Here is a 27,821-nt window from a genome sequence, read left to right on the forward strand (position 1 = left end):
GAGTAGATCTTAAATATTCTCACTACATGCACACACACAGATAACCAAGTGAGGTGACAGAAGTGTTAACTGACCCTATTGTGGTAATCATTTTGCAACATATACATGTATCCAGTCATCCCATTGTACGTCTTAAATGTACACAATGTTATGTTAGTTATATCTCATTAAAACTGGAAACTTTTAAATATCATATCCCTCTGACATACAGGCTCCTTCCACTTCTAGTTATTTTGAGAGGCATTGCATGCACTCCGGCTTTAGGGCACATGTTCCGGTATCAAAGTGGAATTCCAGGGAAGGAGTGTCAACCTCAGCTCTGATATGTTGTAGGGGTTATTCCCTGTTTATCACAACCCAAAGTTCAAACAGATGGGGCGGGTACATCCCTCTCCTAGAGAATGGGGGTCATCTGTTTAGCATGAGTGAGGTCCCCATAATAACTCAAGGCACATTTGCCAGAGAAGTGGGAATTCTTCTGCAGAGGAACAATTTGGGCTTCTCTGAGGGCCACCAAGTCAAGCCTCCAGTAATCACAGTAGATATTGTCCTAGAAAAAGGGCCTAATGTGTGAAAGCATTAGTAATGCCTTCACAGTCTTCTCTCTTGATTCATGACCTGGGGTGTCAGGATCTCATCAGAATTATTAAGAATTTTAGCAATGGGTGTAAGGCAGCAGCCCTGTGATACTAAGAATTTGGTACTTATCTTGAGCCAACCCTCTGGACTATGTGTGAGCGAGACTGGCCTATCTAGATAGTGTTCACCCAACATATCTAAGAGGAAATAGTGGTCTTTACTGACAGGTTATATAAGTGTAAGATTTCCTTGGGAAAGTTTGCTAGAGATAGAGCAACAGGATGCAAGAGGAAAAGTCAGTATTGGGTTCGTTAGTTCATTCATTTAACAAGTGTGCACCTGTGCCAGGCTCTGTGTTAGAGGCTGACAACCATCCTAGAGAACAGGAACAGGGTGTCAGTGGGGCTGCCCTATATCCTGGCACCTAGCACAGTGGATAAGTACATAATAGGCAAAGCAATAAGGATTGGAAATACAAAGACTGATTATAGTAGCAATTGCAAGGGGAGGTGAGGAAAACCCAGGATTGGGAGCTGGGTTAAGCTACCTGGGGAAACAGCATGAGCTAAAGCAGGAAGGCAGGCAATGAGGGCATGCTCAGAAGATAGTAGGCCATGTGGCGAGGCTGCACTGGGGTGAGGGGCAGGATGGCAAGTCACAGCTGGGCCTGGTAGGAAGGACTTGAAAACCAAGCTGAGGCATTTGTACTTTACACTATACTATATGAAAATCCACTGAAACTTTGTTCCTTGAAAACAGGTGTAATTTATATGCCATAAAATTCACCCGTTTTAAAGGTACAACTCAATGATGCCTAGTAAACTCACTGAGTTGTGTGATCATCACCATCATCCAGGTTAGAACCTCCTCATCACTCCAACATGATGCCTTATGCCTGTTTACAGTGACTCCCCGTTCCCATCCCCAACCCCAGGCAATCACTAGTTTGCTTTCTGTCTCTGTAGGTTCACTTTTGCAGCACATTTCGTAGAAATAGAATCATTTAATATGTGGGTTTTTGTGTTAGTTTCTTTCACTTAGCATAGTGTCTTTGGAGCCCATCCATGCTGCAGTGTTCAATTATATGGATATTCCACATTTGATTTCTCTATTCACCAGCTGATGCACATTTGGGTAGTTTCTACCTTTTGGCTATTATGATTAGGCTGCCATAAACATTCTCATGTGCAAGTCTTTGTTCTCTTGGCTAGGTACCCAGAGTGGAATTGTTGGGTTGTATGGTAAATTTATAGTTAACTTTGGGAGGAGGGGCTTACCTCATTATTTTTATTTCTTTTTTTTAAAGCAGCTTAATTGAGATATAATTTGTATACCAAAAAATTCACCTGCTTTATGTATACAATTCAATGAATCTGTAAATTAGTATATTTACAGAGTTGTACAATCTAATTTTAGAACAATTCTAGCACCTTAAAAAGAAAACGTCTGCCCACTTAGAGTCACTATATTTCTACTCCCAGCCCTAGGCAACCTCTTATTTACTTTGTGTCTCTATACATTTGCCTCTTATAAACATTTTCTATGAGTTGGATCATGTAATATGTGGCCATTTGTATCTGACTTCTTTCACTGAGCATAATACTTTTAAGGTTCATCCATGTTACACAATATATCAGTATGCCACTCCTTTTTATTGTCAAATGATATTTCATTCTATGGCTATGCCATATTTTGTTTCTCCATTCACCAGTTAATGGACATTTGGATGTTTCCACTTTGTCTATTTTGAATAATATTGCTATGAACATTCATGTACAGGTTTTTGTGTGGATGTATATTTTCATTTCTCTTGGGTAGATACGTGGGGTGAAATTACTGGGTCATGTAGTAAGTATATATTTAACCTTTTAGGAAACTGCAAAAAGCTGTTTTCCCTAGTGGCTGCAATGTTTATTTTCCCAGTGGAGGGTTCCAGTTTCTCCCTATTCTCACCAACACTTGTTATTGTGACTTTTTGATTGTAGCCTTTCTAGTGGATATGAAGTGATGTCTCATTGTGGTTTTATGTTGTATTTCCTTTTGACCAATAATGGTGACCATCTTTAAATGTGCTTATTAGCTATTCATATATCTACTTTGGTGAAATGTCTATTCAAATCTTTTGCCCATTTTTGAATTGGGTTGCTTGTTTTATTATTGTGTTGTAAGAGTTCTTGATGTGTCCTTGATATATTATCAGATTTATGAACTGCAATTGTTTTCTCCCTGCCGGTGGCTTATCTTTTCATTTTCTCAATGGTATATGTTGAAAGATGTTTGAGGGGGAAAAGGGACAAGACTCTGAGTTGTGCTTCAGAGTCTGGCAGCTGTGTGTGGGATTGATTGAAATGGACAGAGAATTCTCATTAATACATCTCCTTAAATTGTAATATAGGGAATAAGCACAGGCCAAGTTTCTCAAAATTCTCTGGGAATCAAAGGGTTATAAGCAACTATTTATTGAAGCTTGTTTACAGTCTAGTTAATCAGTAAGCCAGAATCAGTGAAACTACCCATTCTGGGGGAGTACAAAAACCTTTCAAAAGGTTTCCCTGGATGAGGAGAAGCCGAGTGATGGGGGAGGAGAGATGAGTGGCTGCTCCAGAGCTACATAAATAATTTCCAGCTCTGAACGGGTTCCTTGCCAGACTGGTGTTTACTGGCGGGAAACTAGGAAGAGCTGGTTCTTCGCTGTTGGATTTTGACAGTTGTTGGGAGAGGTGGAGCCCATTTTAGTAGGTCTCTTTGAAAAAGCCCAGCAAGATGTCAGGCCTGCTCTCAGTCTCCTTCCATCTTCTCCTTCTCTTCAAGTTGGTTGCCCCGGTGACCTTCCGCCACCACCGCTATGACGAGCTTGTGCGGACGCTGTACAAGGTGCACAACGAATGCCCCTACATCACGCGGGTTTACAGCATTGGGCGCAGTGTGAAGGGGAGACACCTCTACGTGCTGGAATTCAGCGACTACCCTGGGATCCACGAGCCCTGTAAGCCCTGAGCAGTTGTTGGAGTGGATGGGGCAGGACCCTTCCCTTACAAATCCAGTAATTGGGGTGGTTTCTGAGGAAGTCCATGGACCCCTCTATCTATAAAATATCACCTCTTCCTCCAGCTGTGCTAAGTCTTTCCCTACTTAGCCCTCAAATTGCCCCTGCTTTTGGGGAGCTGCAGCCCCAATTCAGGCTCTAGTCTGTTCTTCTTTTTGAGGTTCTGTTTGCTCAAGACCTTCATGGTAAAAGGTGAGTCTTCTTCCCTCCTCCCACCCCATCCTCCTGCCTTCCCTCCCATAACTCTTCTTTCTTCTGTGTATTTTGCTCTCTTTATTCAGTGCTTCAGGAGACACAAGCAAAAACAATTAGCTCTTCTCGTTCTGCCAGGAAACCTCAAAGGGTTTAGGGATATCTCTTTGGGGAATGACCGCGTGATAGTGTATGGGATCCTGGAGAGAGCTTGAGGTCTTGGGTATTAGTTTTATTCATTGGATTACTTTTTGTTAGTTTGTTTCTATTATAAAAGTAATCTGTGTTTAGATTGAAATAAAAATTAGATAAAGAAACAAGAACAAAACTTACGCATAATCCCACCACTCACAGATGATCATTGTTAAACATAGTGATTCATATCCTTCCAGACTTTTTTGTATGCATGTTTAACAACCCCACTACACACATTTTTTTATAAAAATGGAATCATACTAGAACTGCTTTTCTCATCTCATCATCTTTTATAAATAGTATCTGTGTCCATAAATGTACATCTACAACATATTTTTGGGCTGCATAATATTCCATTGCATGGTTGTAGGTAACTCTTCATTGATTTATAGACATTTAAGTTATTTCTTATTTCTCACTTCTTCACTTACAGCAATTGTGACATCCAAATTATATCGGTTCCTCCTTCACCTTGTCAGCTTCAGATCTCTCTCTTCCTTTCCACTTCCACATCCCCCACACTAGCCAAACACCATCACAACCTGCCTGAAACATTGCACTAGGCTCCTGACTCTCGTAACTCCTACCTGCCACCACTCTCTAACCCTTCCATTTAGCACAGAGTTGCCAGAATACTTTTCCCAAATACTGATATAATCCTCTCACTGCCCTTCTTAAAATCCTTCAGTGACAACCTCACACCCAGTGGATCCTGACCCCTGACAGCTTCAGAATGTTACATGGCCAGTGGGGAGGGCAAGGATGGGGCGGCGCCGGCTTAAGGAAATCTACGCCATTAAATGAGGATAAGGACTTTGCTTTGAAGCCACACTTGCATTGAGAGCACCATGCTTTTGGGGGGGTGTGTTCATTGTGGATACTTGTGGGTGCTAGTGGACAATATGGGTTAGGCCGTCACTCCCATGCCCCCTTCCACTGCCTAGCATTCAAGGCCTCCTTGAGGCTTTCTCATCCTGCTCTAGTCCTCACTAATCTCTCTCTTCTCTGATGCCCTATACTTCAGTTGTTCATCCATTCACACATTCATTACTCATTCCGCAAATATTACCGATGATGCCGCTATCTGCAAGCACTTTTGTAGACTCTGAATATACAACAAACAGAGAATAAAACAAAGACCCCTCCCTCAGGGGCCTTAATTCTATCAGTGTAAGACTGGCAACAAGTGGGTAACTAAATGAATATATATTGAATCAGATGGAAAAACACACTATAGAGAAAAATAACCTTGAAAAGAGAGAGAATGCCAATGCCGGGGAGGGGGTTGTTGCTGTTTAGGAAAGGCTTCTCCTTTGAGGTGATGTGAGGGAGCATGCTGTACTATCATTGGGGAGGAAAATGTTTGCAGACAGAGGGAAGAGCAGGAGTGTGCTTGGCGTGTGTGAGGAACAGCAGGGAAGCTCCCATAGCTCCAGCAGGGAGAACAGCAGGAAAGCAAGGTCAGAGCGGTATGGCTGGGAATAGGGCTACTGGACAGGAGATCATGTGGTGCCTTATAAACCTTTGTAAAGATTTTGGCTTTTAGAGTAAAGTGAGAAGCTGCTGGAGGGTTTTAAGCAGAAGAATGACATGATCTGACTTAGGATTTTTAAAAGACCACTCAGAATAGCGATACATTTGTAAAAGACCACTCGGAATGGGGGTCAGCAAACTGTAGCCTGAGGGACAGCCCCCTGTTTAGGTAAATAAAGTTTCACTGAAACACAGCCATGCCCATTTTCTTGTTTTTAAGTAAACTCTACACCAACGTGGGGCTTGGTCTCGTGGCCCCAAGATCAAGAATCGCATGCCCTACTGACTGAGCCAGCCAGGGACCCCTGCCCATTTGTTTTTGTATTGACTATGTCTGCTGTTGCTGGAAGAGTCCAGTAGCTAGACAGAGACAATATAGCCCACAATCCCAGAGTATTTACAATCTGGCTCTGCACAGAAAAAGCTTCCTGACCAGTGACTTAGGAGAATAGACTTTATAGGTGGGGCAGGTGCAAGGGGTTTGAGAAGGAGATTTCCTGTAATAAACCAGGTGTGAGCATATGGGGCTTGAACCAAAATGATAGCAGGGGTTGTTATGAGAAGTGGTTTTATTCCGGATAAATGGAAAGTGGGAACAAAGAATTTTATATCAAGCACCTTTAAGTACAAGACATTATGCTGGGTTCTGTAGGGCAGTGGTTCCCAGACTTTTGGATTTCACCTAAGATTTTTTTTTTTTTAAGAAGGTTGATTGGATCAGGGATCCTTTTCTTTTTAAGATTTTATTAATCCGAGAGAGAGATCACGAGTAGGGGGGAAGGGTAGAGGGAGAAGCAGACTCCCCACGGAGCAGGGAGCCTGATTCGGGACTTGATCCCAGGACTCTGGGATCATGACCTGAGTTGAAGGCAGATGCTTAACCGACTGTACCATCCAAGCACCCCTGGAATTCACCTAAGTTTAAAAATAATTGTTTTAATAAATAAGAGAGATTGGAAGGGACCAACACAGATTTTCCAGGTTTTATTTTGCTGAAAAAGGATGTTGAAGAATACTACCTGCCATCTGCTATCACCATCCTTTCCTAAAAGAAGGGATATTTTAATGCCAAGAAAAATAAGAAAGACATAATCTAAGATTAAAGAAATACCCTAATATTTAAAAATACACATTATAGAAAATTCACTACACAATCCTTGTGGGTTATAAACATTCCTTTGGGAAAGACTGCTGTAGGCATACTAAGATAAATACAGTGGATTGTATCCTAAGGGAAATGAAAATGTGCATACATTGCGGAGGCCAGGGCTAGTAAAGGAAACAGGAGATGTGCAAAATTAGGTAAAACTCAGAGTAGAAAATGTTAAGTAGTAAAGGGAAGTTCAATAACAAGTTCACTCCCAGCAGGGGGAACCCAAGATGCCTTCTCTGAGTGAGTGACATTTGAACTGATCCTAGAAAGACAGTGAGGAGGATTTGGAAATGTGGAGATGAAGAGGTCCAGAATCAGAAAAGTCACCAAAGCAGGAGAGTGTGGGGTGGAGGAGAAATCAAGTGGCAAGAGCTGTTCTCCTTTTTAAAAGGAGGCAAGCATGATTTTCTTTAAGTAGTTCTAGAGGCTCTTTTCATGCCCTCAATTCTTCCTTCAATTGAACAGTTAGCATAGCCAAAGAGAAGGCATAGGTACACTCCTTCCTCCTCTGTGCCTCAAGACATGGCATTCTCAGATGTATTTTAGTTGTCTTGGTACCAGGAAAATTAAGTTTTCAACCGAGATGATTGGGAACTGTTATGCCATAACCTAGACTTTATACAAGCAGGTCTTGGGAAAACACCATCTTTACCCTGAAAAGATTTGTTTCTGAGAAGTACCAAGCTACTATAGATGCCACCTGGGCTTAGGGCCCCCATCTTATTAATTAACTAGGTGACCTACAACAAGTTACTCAGCTGCTTCCGTTCCTCCCTCTCCTGAGGCTAATCATGCCTTCTTCACAGGTTTTCTGTGAAGATTAGAAGTATTGAACACAGTAGGGTTTCGAGGGCATGGGTTTCTGTAGCATTTATCATTGCAATCTGTCCAAAAGGGCCTCAGGAATCACTGGAAAAGACCCAGCAGAAGCATAAGATTTTCATTTATTCGTTGCGGGGAAAAAGGGAAAAGGTCCTTCTGCACGGTGAGGAATCCTTGGCACTTGCAAGCTTTCCCCATCTCTCTTCCTGCATCTTCTTCTCGCGCTTGCAGTGGAGCCGGAAGTCAAGTACGTGGGAAACATGCACGGCAACGAGGTGCTGGGCCGCGAGTTGCTGCTGCAGTTGGCCGAGTTCCTGTGCGAGGAGTTCCGGAACGGGAACCAGCGCATCGTGCGGCTGGTGGAGAGCACGCGCGTGCACATCCTGCCGTCCATGAACCCCGATGGCTACGAGGTGGCCGCCACCCAGGTACCGAGCCCCGAGGCGGGGCCCTGCGCACAGTCCTCCCGGTCCCGCTGCCAGTGCCCCCGTGTCATCGAGAGAAGGCCGGTGGGTCTACGACACAGTGTGGAGACCCGGGTTCAGCCCTGTGGCAACCTAGGCGGTGAACGTGGGCTCCTTCCGAGCTTCGTTCTCTCAACGCCTTTCCCCGTGGACCTCCCGGTTTTATTGTGCGGATCAGTGAGGCAGGGTCTGTGACAGTGCTTCCTAAACTGGAAAATATTAAACAGGTCTGAAGGGCTCTTGCAAAACCTCCTAACCTCGATTTTTAGATTCAAACCCTACATACTCTTCTCCCTCCCACATTACACTTCCATTTGCATTTGGGGGGAATAGAACTAGCTTGTCCCAGAATTGTGCTGTCGGGGGCTAATTCTAGATTCTTCATGCTATGGGTTATATTTCTTTTTTTTATTGAGGTATAATTGACATACAATATTATATTACTTTTTGGTGTACAACATAGTGATTGGACATTTGTGTATTTTGCTAGGTGAATACTATATTTCTGTGCAGCTTTTTCTTCTACTAGTATAGTACTCAGCCTTTAAATTATTCTAGAATTACATTGTGCAGGGGTCTATGGGCTTTTACTTTATCTCCTGACATAAATTCAAAATGTCAGTGTGCCTAACTTTACATCAGTGATTTTTTGTGTGTGTGTGGCTGTGCATCAGAATCATAGGTGAAGATTTTTTGAAATACATATTCCTAGCTGCCCTCCCCCCCATCTACTGAATTAGAATTTTTCCAGGGTGAAGCCAGGCATCTGCCTTACACAATGGATATGTTCCTTTAAAAGCTGTGTCTAAACCTGGTTTATTTGGGATTTTGGACAAAGGGGTGGGGGGTTGTAAATTAAAGAGGCTTTTTTTCCAATTCAAAAATATGTCTATTTGAGGTGGTCTTGCAATTTTTTTTTTTCATTTTTAAGACTAGATTTCACTACTTTACTTTTTAAAAAATTTTTATTGTGGTAAGAACAGCCAAGATGAGATCTACCCTCTTAACAAAACTTTAAGCGTACAAGACAGTATTGACTATAGGTACAATGTTGTCTCCAGAATTTAGCTGTCCTGCTCAACCAAAACTTTATGTACCTTCATTAGTAACTCCCCAGTTCCCCCTCCTCCCAGCCCCTGGCAACCACCCTCCACTCCCTGATTCCATGAATCTGACCACTCTGTCTCATACAAGTGGAACCATGCAGCATCTGTCCTTTCGGCCCATCCCATTTTAAAACCTACTTGAGGATAGGGCTGGGGGGGCGGGTAAGTAGAGTCAGGGAGGGGAATGGAGCCATGAAACATAAATTTGCCCCTTGCAATCTCACAACTTCCTGCCAACACAATTCAACAAATGAGAAAAGAAAGCTTTGTTCACCCGCTGGAAAATCAGAAAGGTGCATTAACATCTCAAGACTTGAGTTTCCAAAGTAGCAGGGATATTTGAAAGAGATGTCGGGGGAGACCTCCAGCCTGGCTGCTCTCCTTCTATTGGCCCTTTCCAATATTGCAGTGGGGAAACTGGAGAATTATCAGACTTGCCCACATCTTTTGGGGAATGAGGTGGGGTGGCAGAAAGTGGGGAAAACCCCTGCCAGCCCCCTAAATCCTAGAGCCATCTCTGGGGAGCCAGTCACCTTTGCTCACCTGCTGTGTACTTGTTCAGAGAGAGCAGATCTTGAACCTGAGCCCAGGAGAGGCCCCATCGGGTTCTCAAACTTGCAGAGCTACCTGCCATACCCAGAGGAAACCTGTCTGCATGGCTACACAGGGGAGACCTGCCTAGTCACCAAACTTTAAAGCTACCTGTAGATAAAACAGAATAATCTCCCCTTTCCCTATCCCACCAAAGATTTCCAAATCTTAATCCCTAGAACCTGTGCATATGTTACATTACATGGTGAGGGAGAATTAAAGTTGCAGACGTAATTAAGGTTGCTAATCATCTGACCTTAAAATATCCTGGATTATTTGGATGGGTCCAGTGTAGTCACAGGGGTCCTTCAAATGTGGAAGAGGAAAACAGAAGGTCACAGCCAGAGAGATTTGAAGATGTCGTGCTGTTGGTCTCAAAGAGGAAAGGGACATGAGCCAAGGAATGTGGGTGGCCTCTAGAAGCTGGGAAAAGCCGGAAACAGATTCCCTTAGAAACCTCGGAAGGAGCACAGCCCTCCCGACACCTTGACTTTAATCTTGTGAAACCCATTTCAGTCTTCTGACCTCCAAAACTGTAATAAGCTTGTGTTTTTTAAGCCACTATGTAACGTATGTGGTAATTTGTTACAGAAGGAGTAGGGAATGAATGAATATACCACCCACTCTGCTTATGGGAACTTTCTGTTAAGGAAGCTGGTCACCTGCCAGCCTAATGACCTGGTGTGAGTGGTAAATCAACTGAGAAGTAAATTAATGTAGCTATTAATATGGACAGTTAGGAGTTACATTGATATGAATGCACAAGTAGTGAAAAACTCCTGGAAATGTAATGAAAATCATTATCTCATGGAAGTGAAAAATCAAACTCCCAATTGAAAAATTACATAAATATTTCCCCCTGAACAAAATTAATGTAGGGAACTTAAGGTAACTTAAAGAAATATGTTCTCAATGAGATATAAGAATAAAATATGGGCAGAATGCCATGAAAAATAGAGAAATCTAAGAACAATAAGGATTTTTTAAAAAAAATATGAAAGTGGTATTACATCTGTGAGTTTTTAGCTGCCCAACGTCCATCCATTCACCCCACTTCCAGGAACGGCCACCAATTTGGGCTCTACTGTCAGTCCACAGGGGTCCAGTGGACACTGTTCCCCTTCTTCAATGCCATACAAAACATTAAATGGAATTTCAATTTTGTAAGGGCCTTTGAACATATCTCTATTTTACTACTTGATATATCTTAATCATTTACATATATATCTATCTCCCTGTATATATTATGAGTTTCTAGAAGGCTGGCATAATGTTTCATTATCTCTTTTCCTAGTGTCTTTCAGAGGGCTTTGAGTAGAGATGCACTTAAGTGAATATTGATTGGCTAAAAGGATGAATGAATGAGTGAATACATGACCAAATAAATGATACAATTTGAAGTGTGAGCAGAGAAATTAAGCGATCCAGGAAGTTGATACTGCTAAGAAGAAAAATAAACAAGGATCCTAAGTTTAAAAAATAAAGGGGTTGGGGGTGATTTCCATGGTGCAGCTGCTTTGGAAACAGTTTAGCAGTTTCTGAAAAAGTTAAATATAGACTTAAATTATAACCCAGCCATTCTACTAGTACGTATCTACCCAAGAGAAGTGAAAACATACATCCATACAAAGACTTGTACGGGAATGCTCATAACAACATTTTCATAATAGCCAAAAAGTGGAAATAATCCAAATGTCCATGTGCAGGGTTGAGTAGTACCTCCCCCTCCCAAATTCATGTCTACCTGGAACCTCTGGCTGTGCCCTTATTAGGAAATGGAGTCTTTACATATGCAGTCAAGTTAAGGTGAAATCCTACTGGATTGGGGTGATTAACTCATACATGACTGGTGTCTTTATAAGAAGAAAAAAATCTGTACAGAGACAGACACACACGGGGGAGGCCTGTGAAGATGGGAGTAGAAACTGGAGCGGTGCATCTACAGCCAAGGAATGCCAAGGATGGCCACCAGCCGCCAGAGGCTGGAAGAGACAAAGAAGGAGCTCCCCTAGAGCTTTTGGAGCATATGACCCTGCTGACATACTGATTTCAGACTTCCAGCCTCCAGAACTGTGAGAGAATACATTTCTGTTGTGATAAGCCACCTAGTTTATGTAATTTGTTACAGCTTACAGCAGCCCTAGGATCTAGGGCTGTATAATAATCTATTAATTGGTGAATAGATGAAGTATAGGAAATCCGTAGAATGGAATATTAATCAGCCATAAAAAGGAATGAAGTACTGTTACATGCTACAACATGGAGAAACCTCAAAAATATTATGCCCAGTGATAAAAGCCAAACACGTAATGTGTGATCCCTCTTACTGACATGGCCAAAATAGGCAAATCTATGGAGAGAGAAAGTGATGTCCCAGGGCTGGACTAAAAATGAGGAATGACTGGATGGGCATAAGGTTTCCTTTCAGGGTGTTAGAAATCTTCATAAGTTAGATTGTGCTGGGGGTGCCTGGGTGGCTCAGTTGTTAAGCATCTGCCTTCGGCTCAGGTCATGATCCCAGGGTCCTGGGATCGAGCCCCGCATCGGGCTCCCTGCTCAGCGGGAAGCCTCCTTCTCCCTCTCCCACTCGCCCTGCTTGTCAAATAAATAAATAAAATCTTAAAAAAAAAAGTTAGATTGTGCTGATGCTCACATGACTCTGTCAGCAGGGACTAATAATTCATTGAGTTGTACACTTAAAATGGTGTGTAAATCATACCTTTTATGGTATGTAAATTATATCTCAATAAAGCTATATTTTAAAAAAGTAGGGGATCCCATTATCCTGAAACGCCCTACTCTTGTTAGAGCTTCTCCTGGGATCTCCACCATCAGCATGTGGTCTACAGGGAAACTTAAACCATGCAACTGGGACTTTGGATAGATTAAAGAAGAAAATGCTACGTCAGTTGATAGATTAAGCTAATGCCCCAAAATACTATGCCACATAGTATTCTTCAACTATAGGATTCAGCCTGAAACCTTCCTTTTTCATTTCTTCATTTTCTCACTAGGGCGCAGACAGCTCTGGGTATCTGGTTGGCAGGAACAATGCAAATGGAGTGGACCTGAACCGCAACTTCCCTGATCTCAACACCTACATCTACTACAATGAGAAACACGGAGGCCCCAACCACCACTTGCCCCTTCCAGACAATTGGAAAAGTCAGGTAGGAGAGGAAATTTGCATGTAGAAGCAGGTAAATCAGCATCTGTAATTTCTAGCAATCTTCACATCAGTTAAGCATCAGTTCGGTGTTAATCTGCCCAGAGCAGTAGGAACAGTATCTTCCACTCTTTGTATCCATTCTCTGCCCCCAGCAACCCCAGCAGAGGGCCCCCCACGGAGCACATGCTGTTTGATGTTAGTGGCCATGGTAGTGAAGGGAAAGTGCTATCCTACAGCTGCAGGGTACTTTACAGTTGTACAAAATTATTCCTTAGCATTTCAGTTGATCGTTGTAACACTGTGGGGTGAATGCATGGAGCAGTCATCCATCCCGGTTTTATAGCTCATGCAGCTAATAATTGATGGACTCAGGATTAAACCCCAGGTCTTCTGACTCCTAAGCCAATGTTCTTTCTACTGCACTATACTGTGGACAGAGGACTCTAGCATTCTATAGAGAAATCTCTCTTACATGTGATGCACTGTGTGCTCACCAACAATTAGCTATAGAGGGAGATTCAGGGAGCTCTGAGCTCTCCAACCATGCTACCTCTCTTCAAACCAATCTCTCTCTCTCTCCCTTTTTTTAAGACTTTATTTATTTATTTATTTATTTTTTAAAGATTTTATTTACTTATTTGACAGAGAAAGAGAGAGACACAGCGAGAGAGGGAACACAAGCAGGGCGAGTGGGAGAGGGAGAAGCAGGCTTCCCACGGAGCAGGAAGCCGGATGCGGGGCTCGATCCCAGGACCCTGAGATCATGACCTGAGCTGAAGGCAGATGCTTAATGACTGAGCCACCCAGGTGCCCCCCAAGACTTTATTTTTTTTCATCCAACAAGAAGCCATAACTTTATGAATGATAGAAACAGTACAAATTTCAAACCAAGCTACAGTTATTCTTTTGAAACACCAAAAAACCAGGTCCTCCATTTTCCAATGGTTACATTGTTTATTATGTAATAGCATTACTGCTGTTGTTCAGGCTTGGACTACCTCTGCTCCTGACACATTTGCTCATGATGTGACCAATTCTATGTCCTTAACCTCTACACCTGTTTGATCAACCTCTTCCTCTTCACTCTCCTCGTGTACAATCGGAGTCTGTGTGTTTTCTTGAATGTTTGACGGCTTCACCTTGAACTTTGAATTTCTTAGCAGCTGCTAGTTGCACCTGCTGAGATAAGTCCTCGGTAATAGACTTTATTTTTTATAGAGCAGTTTTAGATTCACAGCAAAATTGAGGGGGAAGTACAGAGTTCCCAGCTTCCCATGATCAACCTCCCCCACCAGAGTGGTAATTTGTTACAATTGAAGAACTACACTGACTCATCATCATCACCCAAGTCCCTAGTTTACATTAGTGCTCACTCTTCATGTTGTACATTCTATGGGTTTTGACCGATGGATCATGGCATCTGTCCACTGCTATAGTCTCATGCACAATGGTTTCACTGCCTTAAATGCTCTCCTTTTAGCTATTTTGTATATTGGGATTCCACATGCGATTTTTGAAAAAGAGTCCATCTACTTAATTTTTTAAACCATTGGGCAAAAGACCAAAATTTCCCCATCTCTACTTCTCATATCCAGGAGGCTGCTCTTTGTTGTATTCGTACATGCCATCTTCTCGGGCCACTGGCTGACAGACTCATTTGAATGGCCATTTGGCACCTCTGGCTACAGCTTCACCGCCAGGCCCTCATCTCTCCATAGGTGGAACCCGAGACCCAGGCTGTGATCCAGTGGATCCGCTCCTTCAACTTCGTTCTTTCGGCCAATCTCCATGGAGGGGCAGTGGTGGCCAATTACCCGTTTGACAAATCCCTTGAGCATCGGGTCCGAGGGTTCCGCCGCACTGCCAATACCCCCACGCCCGATGACAAGCTTTTCCAGAAGGTATGCAGCATGGCAACTCGTCTGGCCAGAGGCAGTTGGGGCTCAGGAAAGTATCTAGGGGGGGTCTGATGTGCAAGGTTATGGTGATATGGCTACGTTTATGAAAAAATAGATCATGTGCATGAAAAAATATTTACATAATAGTTCAAAACAGCAGGAGAATAAAAAACCGGATTAATTATTTTATAGTTAATATATTATTAGTATGATTAATATAATTGACATTAATTATTAACTCATTGATGAATGAATTCTGTAGAGAATAACACCAGTTATTGCTTTGCAAAGCAAATATATTATATTTTTTCTTCCAGGAATCTCATTTTTCCCACTGTTATGAAGTAGTAATGAAAGAGAATTATAGAGATTCCACATATATTCCTCTCCCTCCAACACACCTCTCACCCCCAATACAGTAGTCCCCCCTTTATCCTTGGGGGATACATTCCAAGACCCCCCAGTGGCTGTGTGAAACTGCAAATGGTACTGAGCCCTATATATAATTTTTTCCTATACTACCAATGATAAAATTTAATTTATTAATTAGGCATGGTAAGAGATTAGCAATAATAACTAATAATAAAATAGAGCAATTATAACAATATACTATAATAAAAGTTATGTGAATGTGGCCTTTCTCTCAAAATATCTTCTGTAGGTGCACCTGGGTGGCTCAGTCAGTTAAGCAGCCAACTTTTGGTTTCGGCTCAGGTCATGATCTCAGGGTCCTGGGATCAAGCACCGCGTTGGGTTCTGTGCTCAGCAGCTAGTCTGAAGATTCTGTCCCTCCCTCTCCCTCTGCCCCTCCCCCTGTTTGTGGGAGTGCTCACTCTCTCGCTCTCTCTCAAATAAATAAACAAATCTTTAAAAAATAAATCTTACTGTACTGCACTCACCCTTCTTGTGATGATGCAAGATGATAAAATGCCTACATGGTGAGCTGAATGACATAGGCATTGTGACCTAGCATTAGGCTACTACTGACCTTCTGACATATTGTCAGGAGGATCATCAGCTTCCCGACTGCAGTTGTCTACGAGTAACCGAAACCACAGAAAGCAAAACCACGGGGGAGGGGGGACTACTGTAATTCTCTTCATGGCCAAGGCTTATCTTACTTGCTCCTTCTTTTCTTTCATAAAACTCAGCTAGAAAATGGTACACCTAGAAAGGAGTTTATATACCATCTAGTGTCACTGCTCACTTTGCACTTGAAGAAGCTTATCCCCAAGATAGTGGAAAACTCAGAATACAGCTCTTCTAACTCTAGTCCGCCACATGCAGGCACACACACACACACACACACACACACACGCACATCTTCCTATGCCTGCTGGTATTTTCTTTCACTAAAGCAAGTAATCAGTTGTTTCTACATAGTGGGGTTTTGTAGTGTCACCCTACTTCTGAGTATGAGCATTGCTGTATGAGTTGGGAATACTCAGGTCATTTTCCACCTGCTATACCTACAGCTGGCCAAGGTCTACTCGTATGCACATGGATGGATGCACCAAGGTTGGAACTGTGGGGATTACTTCCCAGATGGCATCACTAATGGGGCTTCCTGGTATTCTCTCAGCAAGGGTAAGACGAGTCCTGGGTGCAACAGTGCTGCAAGCCGAAGTGGAATAGGGCTCATCTCTCTTTCTAAATTATCATTTTTTCTCAGGAAACAACAGGAATACCATAGAATTTTACATTCAAGTAGAGATCTGAGAAATGGAGAAGTCTTAACTTGGCATTCAATGTCATTTTGTGATTCTTTAAAACGAAGGTAGAGACACCTTGTGGTCCTTTAAAACTGGTGGTTTACACAGTAGATCAGGGCATAGGAGGAATATAATGAAGTCAAGTGGTTGAGAGTGTGGCTGTAAGAGTACATTGGGTTGAAACCCGGCTTGCCCATTTACCAGTTCATTACTTACCCTCTCTGTGCTTCGATTTCTCACCTGTACTTTAACAATACTTGCTGGGCGCCTGGGTGGCTCAGTCGGTTAAGCATCTGACTCTTGATTTTGGTTCAGGTCATGATCTCAGGGTCATGAGATTGAGCCCCACATTGAACTGCATGCTGGGTGTGCAGCCTGCTTAAGATTTTCTCTTTCCCTCTCCCTCTGCCCTTCCCCGCCATGCTGTCTCTCAGAAAAAGAAGAAAGAAAGAAAGAAAGAAAGAAAGAAAGAAAGAAAGAAAGAAAGAAAGAAAGAAAGAAAGAAGAAAGAGAAAGAAAGAAAGAAAGAAAGAAAGAAAGAAAGAAAGAAAGAAAGAAGACAAGAAAGAAAAGAAAGAAAAAGAAAGAATAATACTTGAATTGTAATTTTGATGTGAATATTAAGCAAAACAATGTGCGGAAAGCATTTGGAAATGCCTGGCTTGCTTATAAATGTTAGGGTCTTTTTTTTTCTTTAAGATTTATCTATTTGTTAGAGAGAGAGAGAGAGAGAGAGAGCACAAGGAAGGGGGGGAGGGAGAGATGGAGAGGGAGAGAGAGAATCTCAAGTGAACTCCTCACTGAGCACAGAGCCCGACCTGGGGCTTGATCTCATAACCCTGAGATCATGACCTGAGCTGAAATCAAGAGTCAGATGCTTGACTGAGCCACCCAGGTGTCCTAAATGTTAGGGTCTTTTTTTTTTTTTTAAGATTTGTTTATTTATTCATTTGAGAGAGAGAGTACAAAAGCTAGAGCCCAAGCAGGGGAGAAGGTCCAAGGGAGAAGGAGAAGCAGATTCCCCACTGAGCAGGGAGCCCAATGTGGGGCTCGATCCCAGGACCCTGGGCTTCATGACCTGAGCCGAAGGCAGAAGCTTAACCAACTGAGCCCCCCAGTCGTCCCTATTACGTGTCTTTTCTAAGTAGCATGGAGCTATGCCTTACCTAGCAACAGATGACCAAAGGAGCTGGCCTGGACACCCACATTCCTCTGCTGTGTGCTCTCTGTACCCTGCCTGCCCATCTCCAGCATTTGCCATGGACATTGGCTATTGGATGGCATAGCAGAAACCTCCAGCAAGAGGCTTCTCTCTCTATTCCTTGGGCCTTCCCCAACACCAAGGGTTAAGATAGAACCTCTGTTTATGAACCTTCAGTAGATAGGGAACAAAAAGATAGGGAAGAGGCTGAAGCAGGAAGCCAGGTTCTTTTAGGCATCATGTTTTAGCAGCTATCCATACTTTCAAATCTGACCTGGACAGAGCCCAGGTAACAGAAAGCTCACTGGTTAAAAGCTGAGCTGATAGCTGGGATAGCTGGTTCTGTGGAAAGTAGAGAGGAGGAAGGTTAGGGAGTCACCAAGTACCGGGAGATGATAGACTTCTTGTGGCTAAAAACTTGCTTGAACACAAGGTGAGAAGATTTTGTTGAACTTTATTATTATTATTTTTTTTAGTTTGCATTAGGAAACCAATAGGTCACCCTCCGCCCCCAATTTAAAATATGAAATGTACTTTTTCAAATTGTACTTGTTTCTCCCTCCCCCTTCCCATCATCCGGGAAAGCATGGTCCATGCTTCCAGTGAAAATCATTGCCCTAAAATAAGCTGATACAATTCCAAGATTATTTAGCTCATTACAATGATTGGTCCCACAGTGTGATCTCTGGACCAGCATCATTAGCAGCACCTGGGAACTTGTAGACTGCGAGTTGGGAGGGGGGCTCACCCTATACTTACTGAAACCCTAGTTAAGGCCCAGCAACCTGTATTTGGCTGGAGGGCACAGCCTTCTCGATTATTCTGATGCAGAGTGATCCAGTGAAAGAGGCGCAGTTCTCCAACTTTCCCCATTCTCTCTATAACAGCCACTTATGCTCATCAGCTTAGAGCAGGTGAAGTTGAGTAGATGAATAGTTTTTAACCCAAATACCCTTGTGATATAAACACCACTCTAATAAATCAGGAGCATATTAAAAAATTATTGATTCAGTTGGAGAATACAGAAGATAGACGAGCATTCCACTGAAGAAAAATATAGCTGCCTTCTGCTTTTTCAGGGGCCTGTTTTTCTGGATTAACCGTTCTCAGGTTAGTGCTGTGTTCTCAGATAGGAGGAGGGACGTGAAAGCAAGATATTCATCTTATCTCTAACCTTCAAGGTCTGAAGAGTATCATCACCCAAAGAGAACATCCGTCCCCTTGGAGGCAGTACATGTGCAGAGTCTAATATCAAGGCACCTAGTGGTGCCCAGACTTTGGAAATGCCAAGGGTCAAGAAGTGAATTTAAGGGATGAAATGGGGAGGAGGAGAGGATGGGGGTGACAAAATGGGCATTTATGAAGAGAGAAAACTGGGAAGTTAGGGAAAGGTTTTATGGAGGAGATAAATGGAGACTGAGAGGATAGAAGGTCATGGGGGGCACGGAGAAATCATGGTTTTGGAGAGTTGAGCGGGAGCATTGGTGGGGTCCTGGTTATACAGATCTGCCGCTGCCCTCTTCCCCTTAGGAATGCAAGACTTTAACTATCTCCATACCAACTGTTTTGAGATCACGCTGGAACTGAGTTGTGACAAGTTTCCTCGCCAAGAGGAATTACAGCGTGAGTGGCTGGGTAATCGGGAAGCCCTCGTCCAATTCTTGGAACAGGTAAAATCCCATTCTTGAACTTTCCTGGTTACAGAAAGAGAAGTGTTTTCCGATGGTAGCAAGGGTTTTTGTGAGGCTCAGTTCTGACTTTTACTTTGACTCCATACCATACATCTGGGCTTCTTCTACCCATCAGATTTAGTCATTCAACATCATTGAGCACAGTTATCTGTCAGAAATGGTACCGTATGCTGGGGGTTATGGGCAAACAAACATCCCTGCCCATATAAAGCTTGTATTCTAGGGAGGAGAGACAGACACTAAACAAAATAATAAAGTGAATTTTATAACATGTTAAATGCAAAATCCGATGTAGAAGACCTTACAGAGAAAAATGACATTTAAACAGACTTAAAGGACATGAGGGAGAGAATCATACAGCTTTCTAGGAGAACAGGGACTCCTTGATGAGGACACCACAGGAAATGCAAGGCCTGCAACAAGCAGTCATTAGGGAAATGCAAATCAAATACACACTCATTAGGATGGCTTCTATAAAAGCATTACCATAAAAGACAGACAGTAGCAAGCATTGGCAAGGACGTGGAGAATTAGAACCCTTGTGTATTATTGCTGGGAATGTGAAATGATGCAGCCATCATGAAAACCGGTATGTGGTTCCTCAAAAATTAAACACAGAATAGCCTATCTGATCCAGCAATCCCACTCCTGGGTATAGATCCAAAAGAACTGAAAGCAGGATCTCAAAGGGATACTTGTACACCGATGCTAATAGCAGCATTATTCACAGTAGCTGAAAGGTAACCATGGCCCAAGTTGCAACCCAAGTGTCCACTGATGGATGAGTGGATAAATGAAATGTGGTTTGGACATACAGTGGAATATTCTTCAGCCTTAAAAAAAGGGGGGGGATTCCAAGATATGCTGCAACATGGATGAACTCTGAGGACAGTATGCAAAGAAAAATAACCCAGTCATAAAAGACAAATGTTGTATAATTTTACTTACATGAGTAGTCAAATCCATAGAGACAGAGAGTAGACTTATGTCATGATTTGCCTTAGATTTTCATAGGATCACTTTGAGCATGCTGTTGAGAAGAGATTGTCGAGGAACAGGAGGACGGAGAGGCCAGCTAATTAAGGGGCTGTTACCATAATCTCTGCAAAGATCACATGTAAAAACATGTGAGAAAGGGCTTTGAGGACTCCCAAACACTGAACACATGTCTTATGGTCATAACCGTGCACTGTAAACTCTCCCGCAGGTACACCAGGGCATCAAGGGAATGGTGCGTGATGAGAATTATAATAACCTTGTGGAGGCTATCATTTCTGTTAGTGGGATTAACCATGATGTCACTTCAGGTAGGTGGCCATGCTTAGTGGGGTGAGAAGGAAGCCTTCACGTCCTCGCCTTTTTTCAGCGTGATCAGGAGGCCAGTTTGTAAGCCAGCGAGGCTAGCAGAGGTGTCAAAGACATTGGGGGTGGGGACAGGAGGAAGGAAGGATGATAGACGTAGGGCCAGTCAACTCAGAGGCCAGGGCTAGGGAGATGTGACTTCTCTCTCGGCATTCAGGAGTCACTGCCTCATACAACTTAGGGGTGTTTTTCTGGGTTTGAGGCAGTGGTAGCTCACATACTGCTGTGAAATGGGGTCGAAAAGAAAAGGACTATAGAACTGACGTTTAGTCTTGTCCCTGACCCAGGCATTTCACTATACCTCCATCCAGGGAAAAGTTAGCAAGATGCATTCTATAGGCTTGTTGCAGGGCAAGAGTGATGGCAGGGGCAGATCTTGGAACCAACCTGGAACCTCCTAGAATGGTACAGAATATCTCATATGGCACAGATGTTGCAAACTGCCCCAGCCAAATTTGATCATGCACAACTCTTAGGTTTTTCTTTTTTCTTTTTCTTTCTTTCTTTCTTTTTTTTTTTCTTGATGTTTGTTTTGGTTTTAATGTACAGCAGTAGCTACCAGCGGTCAGGGGTGGGTAGAATTTGCCTACCTCCCACAGCCTCTATACGAACAAGGCTCAGCCACATTTTACAACACCAATGTCTAATACCATGCAGGCATCTTACAGTTCAGAATTCCAGTCTGGTTAAACTGGATGAAATCTCAGAGATAACTAATATTACTGGAGATGGACCCCAACACATCTTACATGAAAGGCTCATTCAAGGCAAAAGCAGCAACATTCTAAAGGCAGAATTCTATAGCCTCATAGTCAAGCATCAGGCAGCCAGAATCCTCTGTGCCGGTGGCTGGACCAAAGACCATTTAGGCATCAAACCTCGGGCATCCCTCAGAACTTCAGGGCTTGCTAGATTTTCATACTGTATTCATGCACAGACAGGGAATGTCTCTGAAACATTCTAGCCAGTCAATATATATATATATATTTTAAAGATTTTATTTATTTATTTGGCAGAGAGATACAGAGAGAGAGCAAGTAGGCAGAGAGGCAGGCAGAGGGAGAGGGAGAAGCAGGCTTCCCGCCGAGCAGGGAGCCTGATGCAGGGCTCGATCCCAGGACCCTGGGATTATGCCAGTCAATATATATTGAATACCACTAATTCCACCAATAAGAACCCACTTCCAACACTCATTATGCTAAATTAACAAATAACTCATTTCACCACCAAAAAAGCTTATTGCTAACATTCATTATGCTACTTAGAAAAGCATCTAGTGCCGATTACAGAGAAAGATAGCTGGAGCCCGGGGTGCCTGGGTGGTTCAGTTGGTTGGGCGACTGCTTTTGGCTCAGGTCATGATCCTGGAGTCCCGGGATTGAGTACCGCATCGGGCTCCCTGCTCGGTAGGGAGTCTGCTTCTCCCTCTGACCCTCTTCCCTCTCGTGCTCTCTATCTCTCATTCTCTCTCTCTCAAATAAATAAAAATAAAAATCTTAAAAAAAAAAAAAAGATAGCTGAAGCCCTTATAATAGCTGTACCTGGAACTGGGCCTTTCTGATATAATGCTACCTAACCATTCCTGGGTGTAAGTCCCCAGTTAAGAAAATGACAGCCCCTGGGGTATAGCTTACACTATCCAACATATGCATAATAACTTACTGCTTTTGCTAAAGTATTTTAAAAGGAATTACATTTAATAGGGGGCAGAGAAGAGACTTCTTTAGTATTTATAGTCTGTCCCATTCTTTTTTTTTAAAAGATTTTTATTTATTTATTTGACAGAGAGAGAGCGAGAGGGGGAACACAAGCAGGGGGAATGGAAGAGGGAGAAGCAGGCTTCCCGCTGAGCAGGGAGCCCGATGCAGGGCTCGATCCCAGGACCCTGGGACCATGACCTGAGCCGAAGGCAGACGCTTAACGACTGAGCCACCCAGGCGCCCCAGTCTGTCCCATTCTTAATTGCATTTATTATTTCAATTATTCATTGCTTAAAAGAAATTTCAAAGGCATGGTCACAACTGATTCTAAAGAGATACAAAGTCATTAGCCAAAATGCTGTATCCCTGCCATAGAAAAATAGGCTTTCTTTTCAATTTTATTTTCCCCTTTAGAAGGTGATGGAAGAAATATTAAAAATAGAATTCTCAAAATCAGAGCTTTAGTGATCATTTAGTCCAGCCCTCCCACTTAAGAGAAGATTACACACATAGAGTACCACTGACAGCTGGCCTTCTAACCCGGGGCCGTCATGTCCATTATGTCCATCAGTGCAGGTTGTGCACTGCACAACTGTGTGGCTTTACCAGGGACATTCATTCATTCTCTGCTTCAGTGCTCACAGTTACATAAAGCAGTCCATTTCTTTTTTGATAACTGTCACAGTAGTTTTGCTTCTGTCTAGCAAAATTTTCCTCTTACAAATTAAACTCATAGTTCTCATTCTTATTTTTTTAGGTAGATGTCATTCCTTCACAGTGGCTTTTCAAACATTGAAACAGAAGTCTCATGTAGTTTCTTTACCATACAAAACATTCATGTATCTTTCAACCTTTCTCCAAGTGACCCTTTCCTGGACATCAGTTTGTTTTAAAATACATGGTATAGAATTAAATGCAATACTCTCAGTACAGAAACTTCTACTCGCCATGAGCTGAGACACCCATGCTCTTTATTACATAAAATAGCCTAAGATAGTTTTAGATCTTAACCAATTTCATCATGCTATTTTAAAAAATCAAGCTTCTGGTCAGCTAAAACCTTCAGATCATTTTTCATATCAAGGCTCCAAATGGCAAATTTCTTTTTTTTTAAAGATTTTATTTATTTACTTGAGAGAGAGAGAGAGAGCACATGAGAGGGGGGAGGGTCAGAGGGAGAAGCAGACCCCCTGCTGAGCAGGGAGCCCTATGTGGGACTCGATCCCGGGACTCCAGGATCATGACCTGAGCCGAAGGCAGTCGCTTAACCAACTGAGCCACCCAGGTGCCCCAAATGGCAAATTTCTAATCAGCAGACTGAGTTATGTTCTTGTAACTTTTAGGTGACCATGGCGATTACTTCCGGCTGCTGCTTCCAGGTACCTACACTGTCACTGCTACAGCACCTGGGTTCGACCCAGAGACAGTGACTGTGACCGTGGGTCCTGGGGAACCAAAACTGGTGAGTTAGGCTGACCTTCACAGAGCACTGTAAAGATCACCTACAACCTATTGCATGGTTCTAGTCTCTGCTGAGCTTCCTTCTTTCACTAAAAAAAAAAAAAAAAAATCATTGCTCTCGTATGCTTATTTTTCTCCTGTAATTCTGTTATATCCTTCCCATTTCCTTTTGGCTTTTTCTCTTTCTTCTGTTAACACAGCACAATGATGAAGAGCACTATCTTCTAAATCTGGCTCATTTGTCCACAGACCTTGGACAAATTACCTAATCAGTCTTCCTTAGTTTCTTCCTCTCTAAATTGGTGATAACAGCACCTCCTTTATAAGAGCATATAAAGCATTTAGTACAGTGACCTATATATCGAAAGTGCTCAACAAATGCTAGTTTGTAAGTCCCAGAGACCTTGCCCAGATACACAGATGCCCTTGGGTGTCATGCTTCTGCGCCGTCAGCTGGGACTACCACCAGATGGCGCTCTGCCCCCTACTGGTGCCCTCTGTGCCATCCGGTCTTGCTGGCCACTGACCTCGGCAGAAGAGCCTGTGGCTCTCCAGGATTCAACTCTCCACAGCTGTCTCTTACAGGTACAGCGAGAACGAAGGAACTTTTTTGATTTACCAGTTGGACCTTTTCAGCTTTGGTCATCTTAGATTAGGATCTCAGAGCTAAAAAAGCTCAGAGGTCATGGACACTAAACTTCAGATTTCTCAAAATAGGGAAAAGGTAATGAGACAGTCCTATTTAATGAGCACTATACACCTTGTTTCCCACAAGTCCGCTCTTCCCTAGGGCCTCCTCACTCTGTCCAGTTCCTTCTCTATACAACCCTAGAGATTAGCTGACCTGCTCGCCCCTTTCCCTGTTAACTCTGTGTAGTCAAGGAGCTTGTTTTTTTCAAATACGGTTACAGATACCATTTACTGAATGGTTACTATGTATGAGACACGATAGGAGAGCTTTCCAGAACGATCTCATTTAACCTTAACAACAACTCTGTCAGGGACATCTAAGTATTCCCACTGATGGCCAAGGAAACTCAGAGAAGGTAAGAAGTATGTGCAGCGTCACAAGTGGAGCCGCCATTGCAACCTCTCTTGGGCCTTCAGGGCGGCTTCTTAGCCAGCATGTTACAGGGCCTCATGCTAAGCTTACAACCTGTGTTCATAACCCCTTATTTTAACACAGGGATCCGAATAAAGAGTTCTTTACATCCTCTGAAAAGTCCTCTGGAATGTCTAGATAGTTCCCCCTTGACCTTCTCCTCCCTCTATTCCTAGCTCCTGCACATTATAAACCACATCTACTTACAGATGCAGGAAGCAAAGACTAACTCTGCCATGGCAGCCTGTTATCTGGTCCCAGTTTCCCAACCAACTTTCTCTCCCCCCACCCCTTTTTCTTAATTTAAAATCAATTTAATTAACATATAGTATATTATTAGTTTCAGGGGTAGGTAGAATTTAGTAATTCATCCGTTGCATAAACACCCAATGTTTATTACATCCCGTGCCCTCCTTAATGCCCATTACCCAATTACCCCATCCCTCCAGCCCCCTCCCCTCCAGCAATCTTCAATTTGTTTCCTATAGTTAAGAGCCTTATGGTTTGTCTCCCTCTCTGATTTCGTCTTATTTTTCCTTCCCTTCTCCTATGTTCATCTGTTTTGTTTTTTAAATTCCACATTTGAGTGAAATAATATGATATTTGTCTTTCTCTGATTGACTTATTTTGCTTAGCATAATACCCTCTAGTTCCATCCATGTCATTGCAAATGGCAAGAGTTCATTCTTTCTGATGGCTGCATAATATTCCATTGTATATATATGCCACATCTTCTTTATCCATTCATCTGTAGATGGGCATCTGGGCTCTTTCCATAGTTTGGCTATTGTGGACATTGCTGCTATAAATATTGGGGTGCACGTGCCCCTTCGGATCACTATGTTAGTATCCTTTGGATAATTACCCAGTAGTGCAATTGCTGGGTCATAGGGTAGCTCTATTTTCAAATTTTGAGGAGCCTCCATACTGTTTTCCAGAGCGGCTGCACCAGCTTGCATTCCCACCAACAGTGTAGGAGGGTTCCCCTTTCTCCACATCCCCGCCAACATCTGTTGTTTCCTGACTTGTTAATTTCAGCCATTCTGACTGGTGTGAGGTGGTATCTCATTGTGGTTTTGATTTGGATTTCCCTGATGCTGAGTGATGTAGGGCATATTTTCATGTATCTCTTGGCCATCTGGATGTCTTCTTTGCAGAAATGTCTGTTCATGTCTTCTGCTCATTTCTTCACTGAATTAGTTGTTCTTTAGATGTTGAGTTTGATAAGTTCTTTATAGATTTTAGATACTAGCCCTTTGTATGATAAGACATTTGCGAATATCTTCTCCCATCCCTTTTTCTCGTTCTACCCTAAAATCCAGCAATTCATCGGCAGCCACGTGCATGAGCCCTGCCTTAAAAGTGCTCTTCAGTGTCAGATTCGAGCAACAGCATACCCGCTGAAGTTATGGACTCTACTGCAAAAGATTTCACTTCCTTTGTCATATAGGCTTTAAATAAATTAACATAACCTATCATTATGTCAAATATAACAGAAAGAAAAAAATTGTCTTTTGGATATAATTCCCAGAGAGAAAAACAGCTAAGAATCCATTTATTGATCACAGTAGAACCTATCTCTCTTTTCATTTTAAAGCAGAGATCCCTCTGGCTTGGGGGAAGGAAAAAAGGAAAGAAAGATTATTTACTAGAGGGTTTTCATGTTACAGTTAAGACTCTGTCAGATATTTCCCAGAGTCATCCAGTGTCCTCTTTGCTTTTCTCCACATCTGACCAGACATCGCGCTCCTTTCCTTCTCCTCTGTCCTTCCTTCATTTTGTTGCCTTTTCTCTCTCTCTCTCTTTCCTAGATCTCTGAATCACTATATATACGAAATGGTAATGATATAGTACAGTTAGCTCTGGTTTCCTCTACTTTGGGGAACTAGCAGAAAAGCTGGCTGTGGATTTTTGTGGAAGAGGCAGAAAATAACCCCACGGGGAGCTCTCTTTTCTGTTGTTCAACTCTCAGCTGGCTTCAGCAGCTCAAACTGTTCCAAGGGCCTGAAAGCCAAGGATCCCTCGGGGGAGTGTGGTTAGAACACTGTGCCACTCCCTCTCGCTAGGATGGTTCCACAGCCAGCGAATCCTACACTTGTCAGTCAGAAGCATCTTTACAGCTGCATGCCATGGCCAGAGGGCAAGTTTCAGTGTATTGCTGGAAAGGATGCATTCCTTGCATGTGGAAATTTGGAATTTAAGAATCCATGTAATAATCTGTATCATCTCTACTATCTATAATTTCAAGCAATTATGGCAGCAAGTTTCGATCTGAAGGTCTGAGGTATTCGTTGGCATGCCTGAGCACAGCACCTGTGATTCACACATTAGCATAAAGGGGATTATTAGGGCCCCATCCATCATAGCTCCTGTCCTAAGCGACACTGTTAGTGAAATTGTTGTTTGAGGTATAGATGTAGTTTTCTTCTAATACTTATAAAATAAATGTATATTTAGTTCATCCAGGTATATCCTATGTATCACCAGCGATTATGTACCACTTCTTGGGACTATTAGCCAAGCGTGACACCACCAGGGCTACTGTAATAATGTTCCTTAGTGCCCTGCCCTTGGGACCTGGAACTGTGCTGAAACCAGGTCCAAACAGGTCTTCCCCAATTTCAATTCCAGGAAATAGAAAACTGACTCCTCTACTCTCCTAGCTGCTTCTTTTTTTCTTCCAGGTTAACTTCCTTCTCAAGAGAAGCATCCCTCAAGCAACCCCAACGAGGAGAGTTCCCAACTCAGGACATGGAGACAGAGTCTTACCAAAGCAAGTGTAGCCCCGGGTCAGCTAGGAAGGAGGAGATGGAGATGACGCAGCCCCAGAGAGTCCCTGCCTGA

The 27,821-nt window shown here is 42.8% G+C and overlaps 1 protein-coding gene across 1 annotated transcript; it reads left to right on the forward strand.

Annotated features, from left to right (window-relative positions):
* Positions 1-3,342: 3,342 nt before the first annotated feature.
* Positions 3,343-27,821, forward strand: CPN1 (carboxypeptidase N subunit 1). Its single transcript, XM_028098929.2, is given in 10 exon segments — positions 3,343-3,565; positions 7,752-7,948; positions 12,696-12,851; positions 14,569-14,751; positions 16,224-16,335; positions 19,192-19,331; positions 20,560-20,659; positions 23,758-23,876; positions 27,662-27,739; positions 27,741-27,821. Coding segments are annotated over 10 exon segments (1,389 nt in total).

This window comes from Eumetopias jubatus, unplaced genomic scaffold (genome assembly GCF_037043125.1).
Source record: "Eumetopias jubatus isolate StellerSeaLion01/CBP00866 unplaced genomic scaffold, mEumJub1_p1.0 scaffold_17, whole genome shotgun sequence".
In the NCBI taxonomy this organism is placed as follows: domain Eukaryota; kingdom Metazoa; phylum Chordata; class Mammalia; order Carnivora; family Otariidae; genus Eumetopias; species Eumetopias jubatus.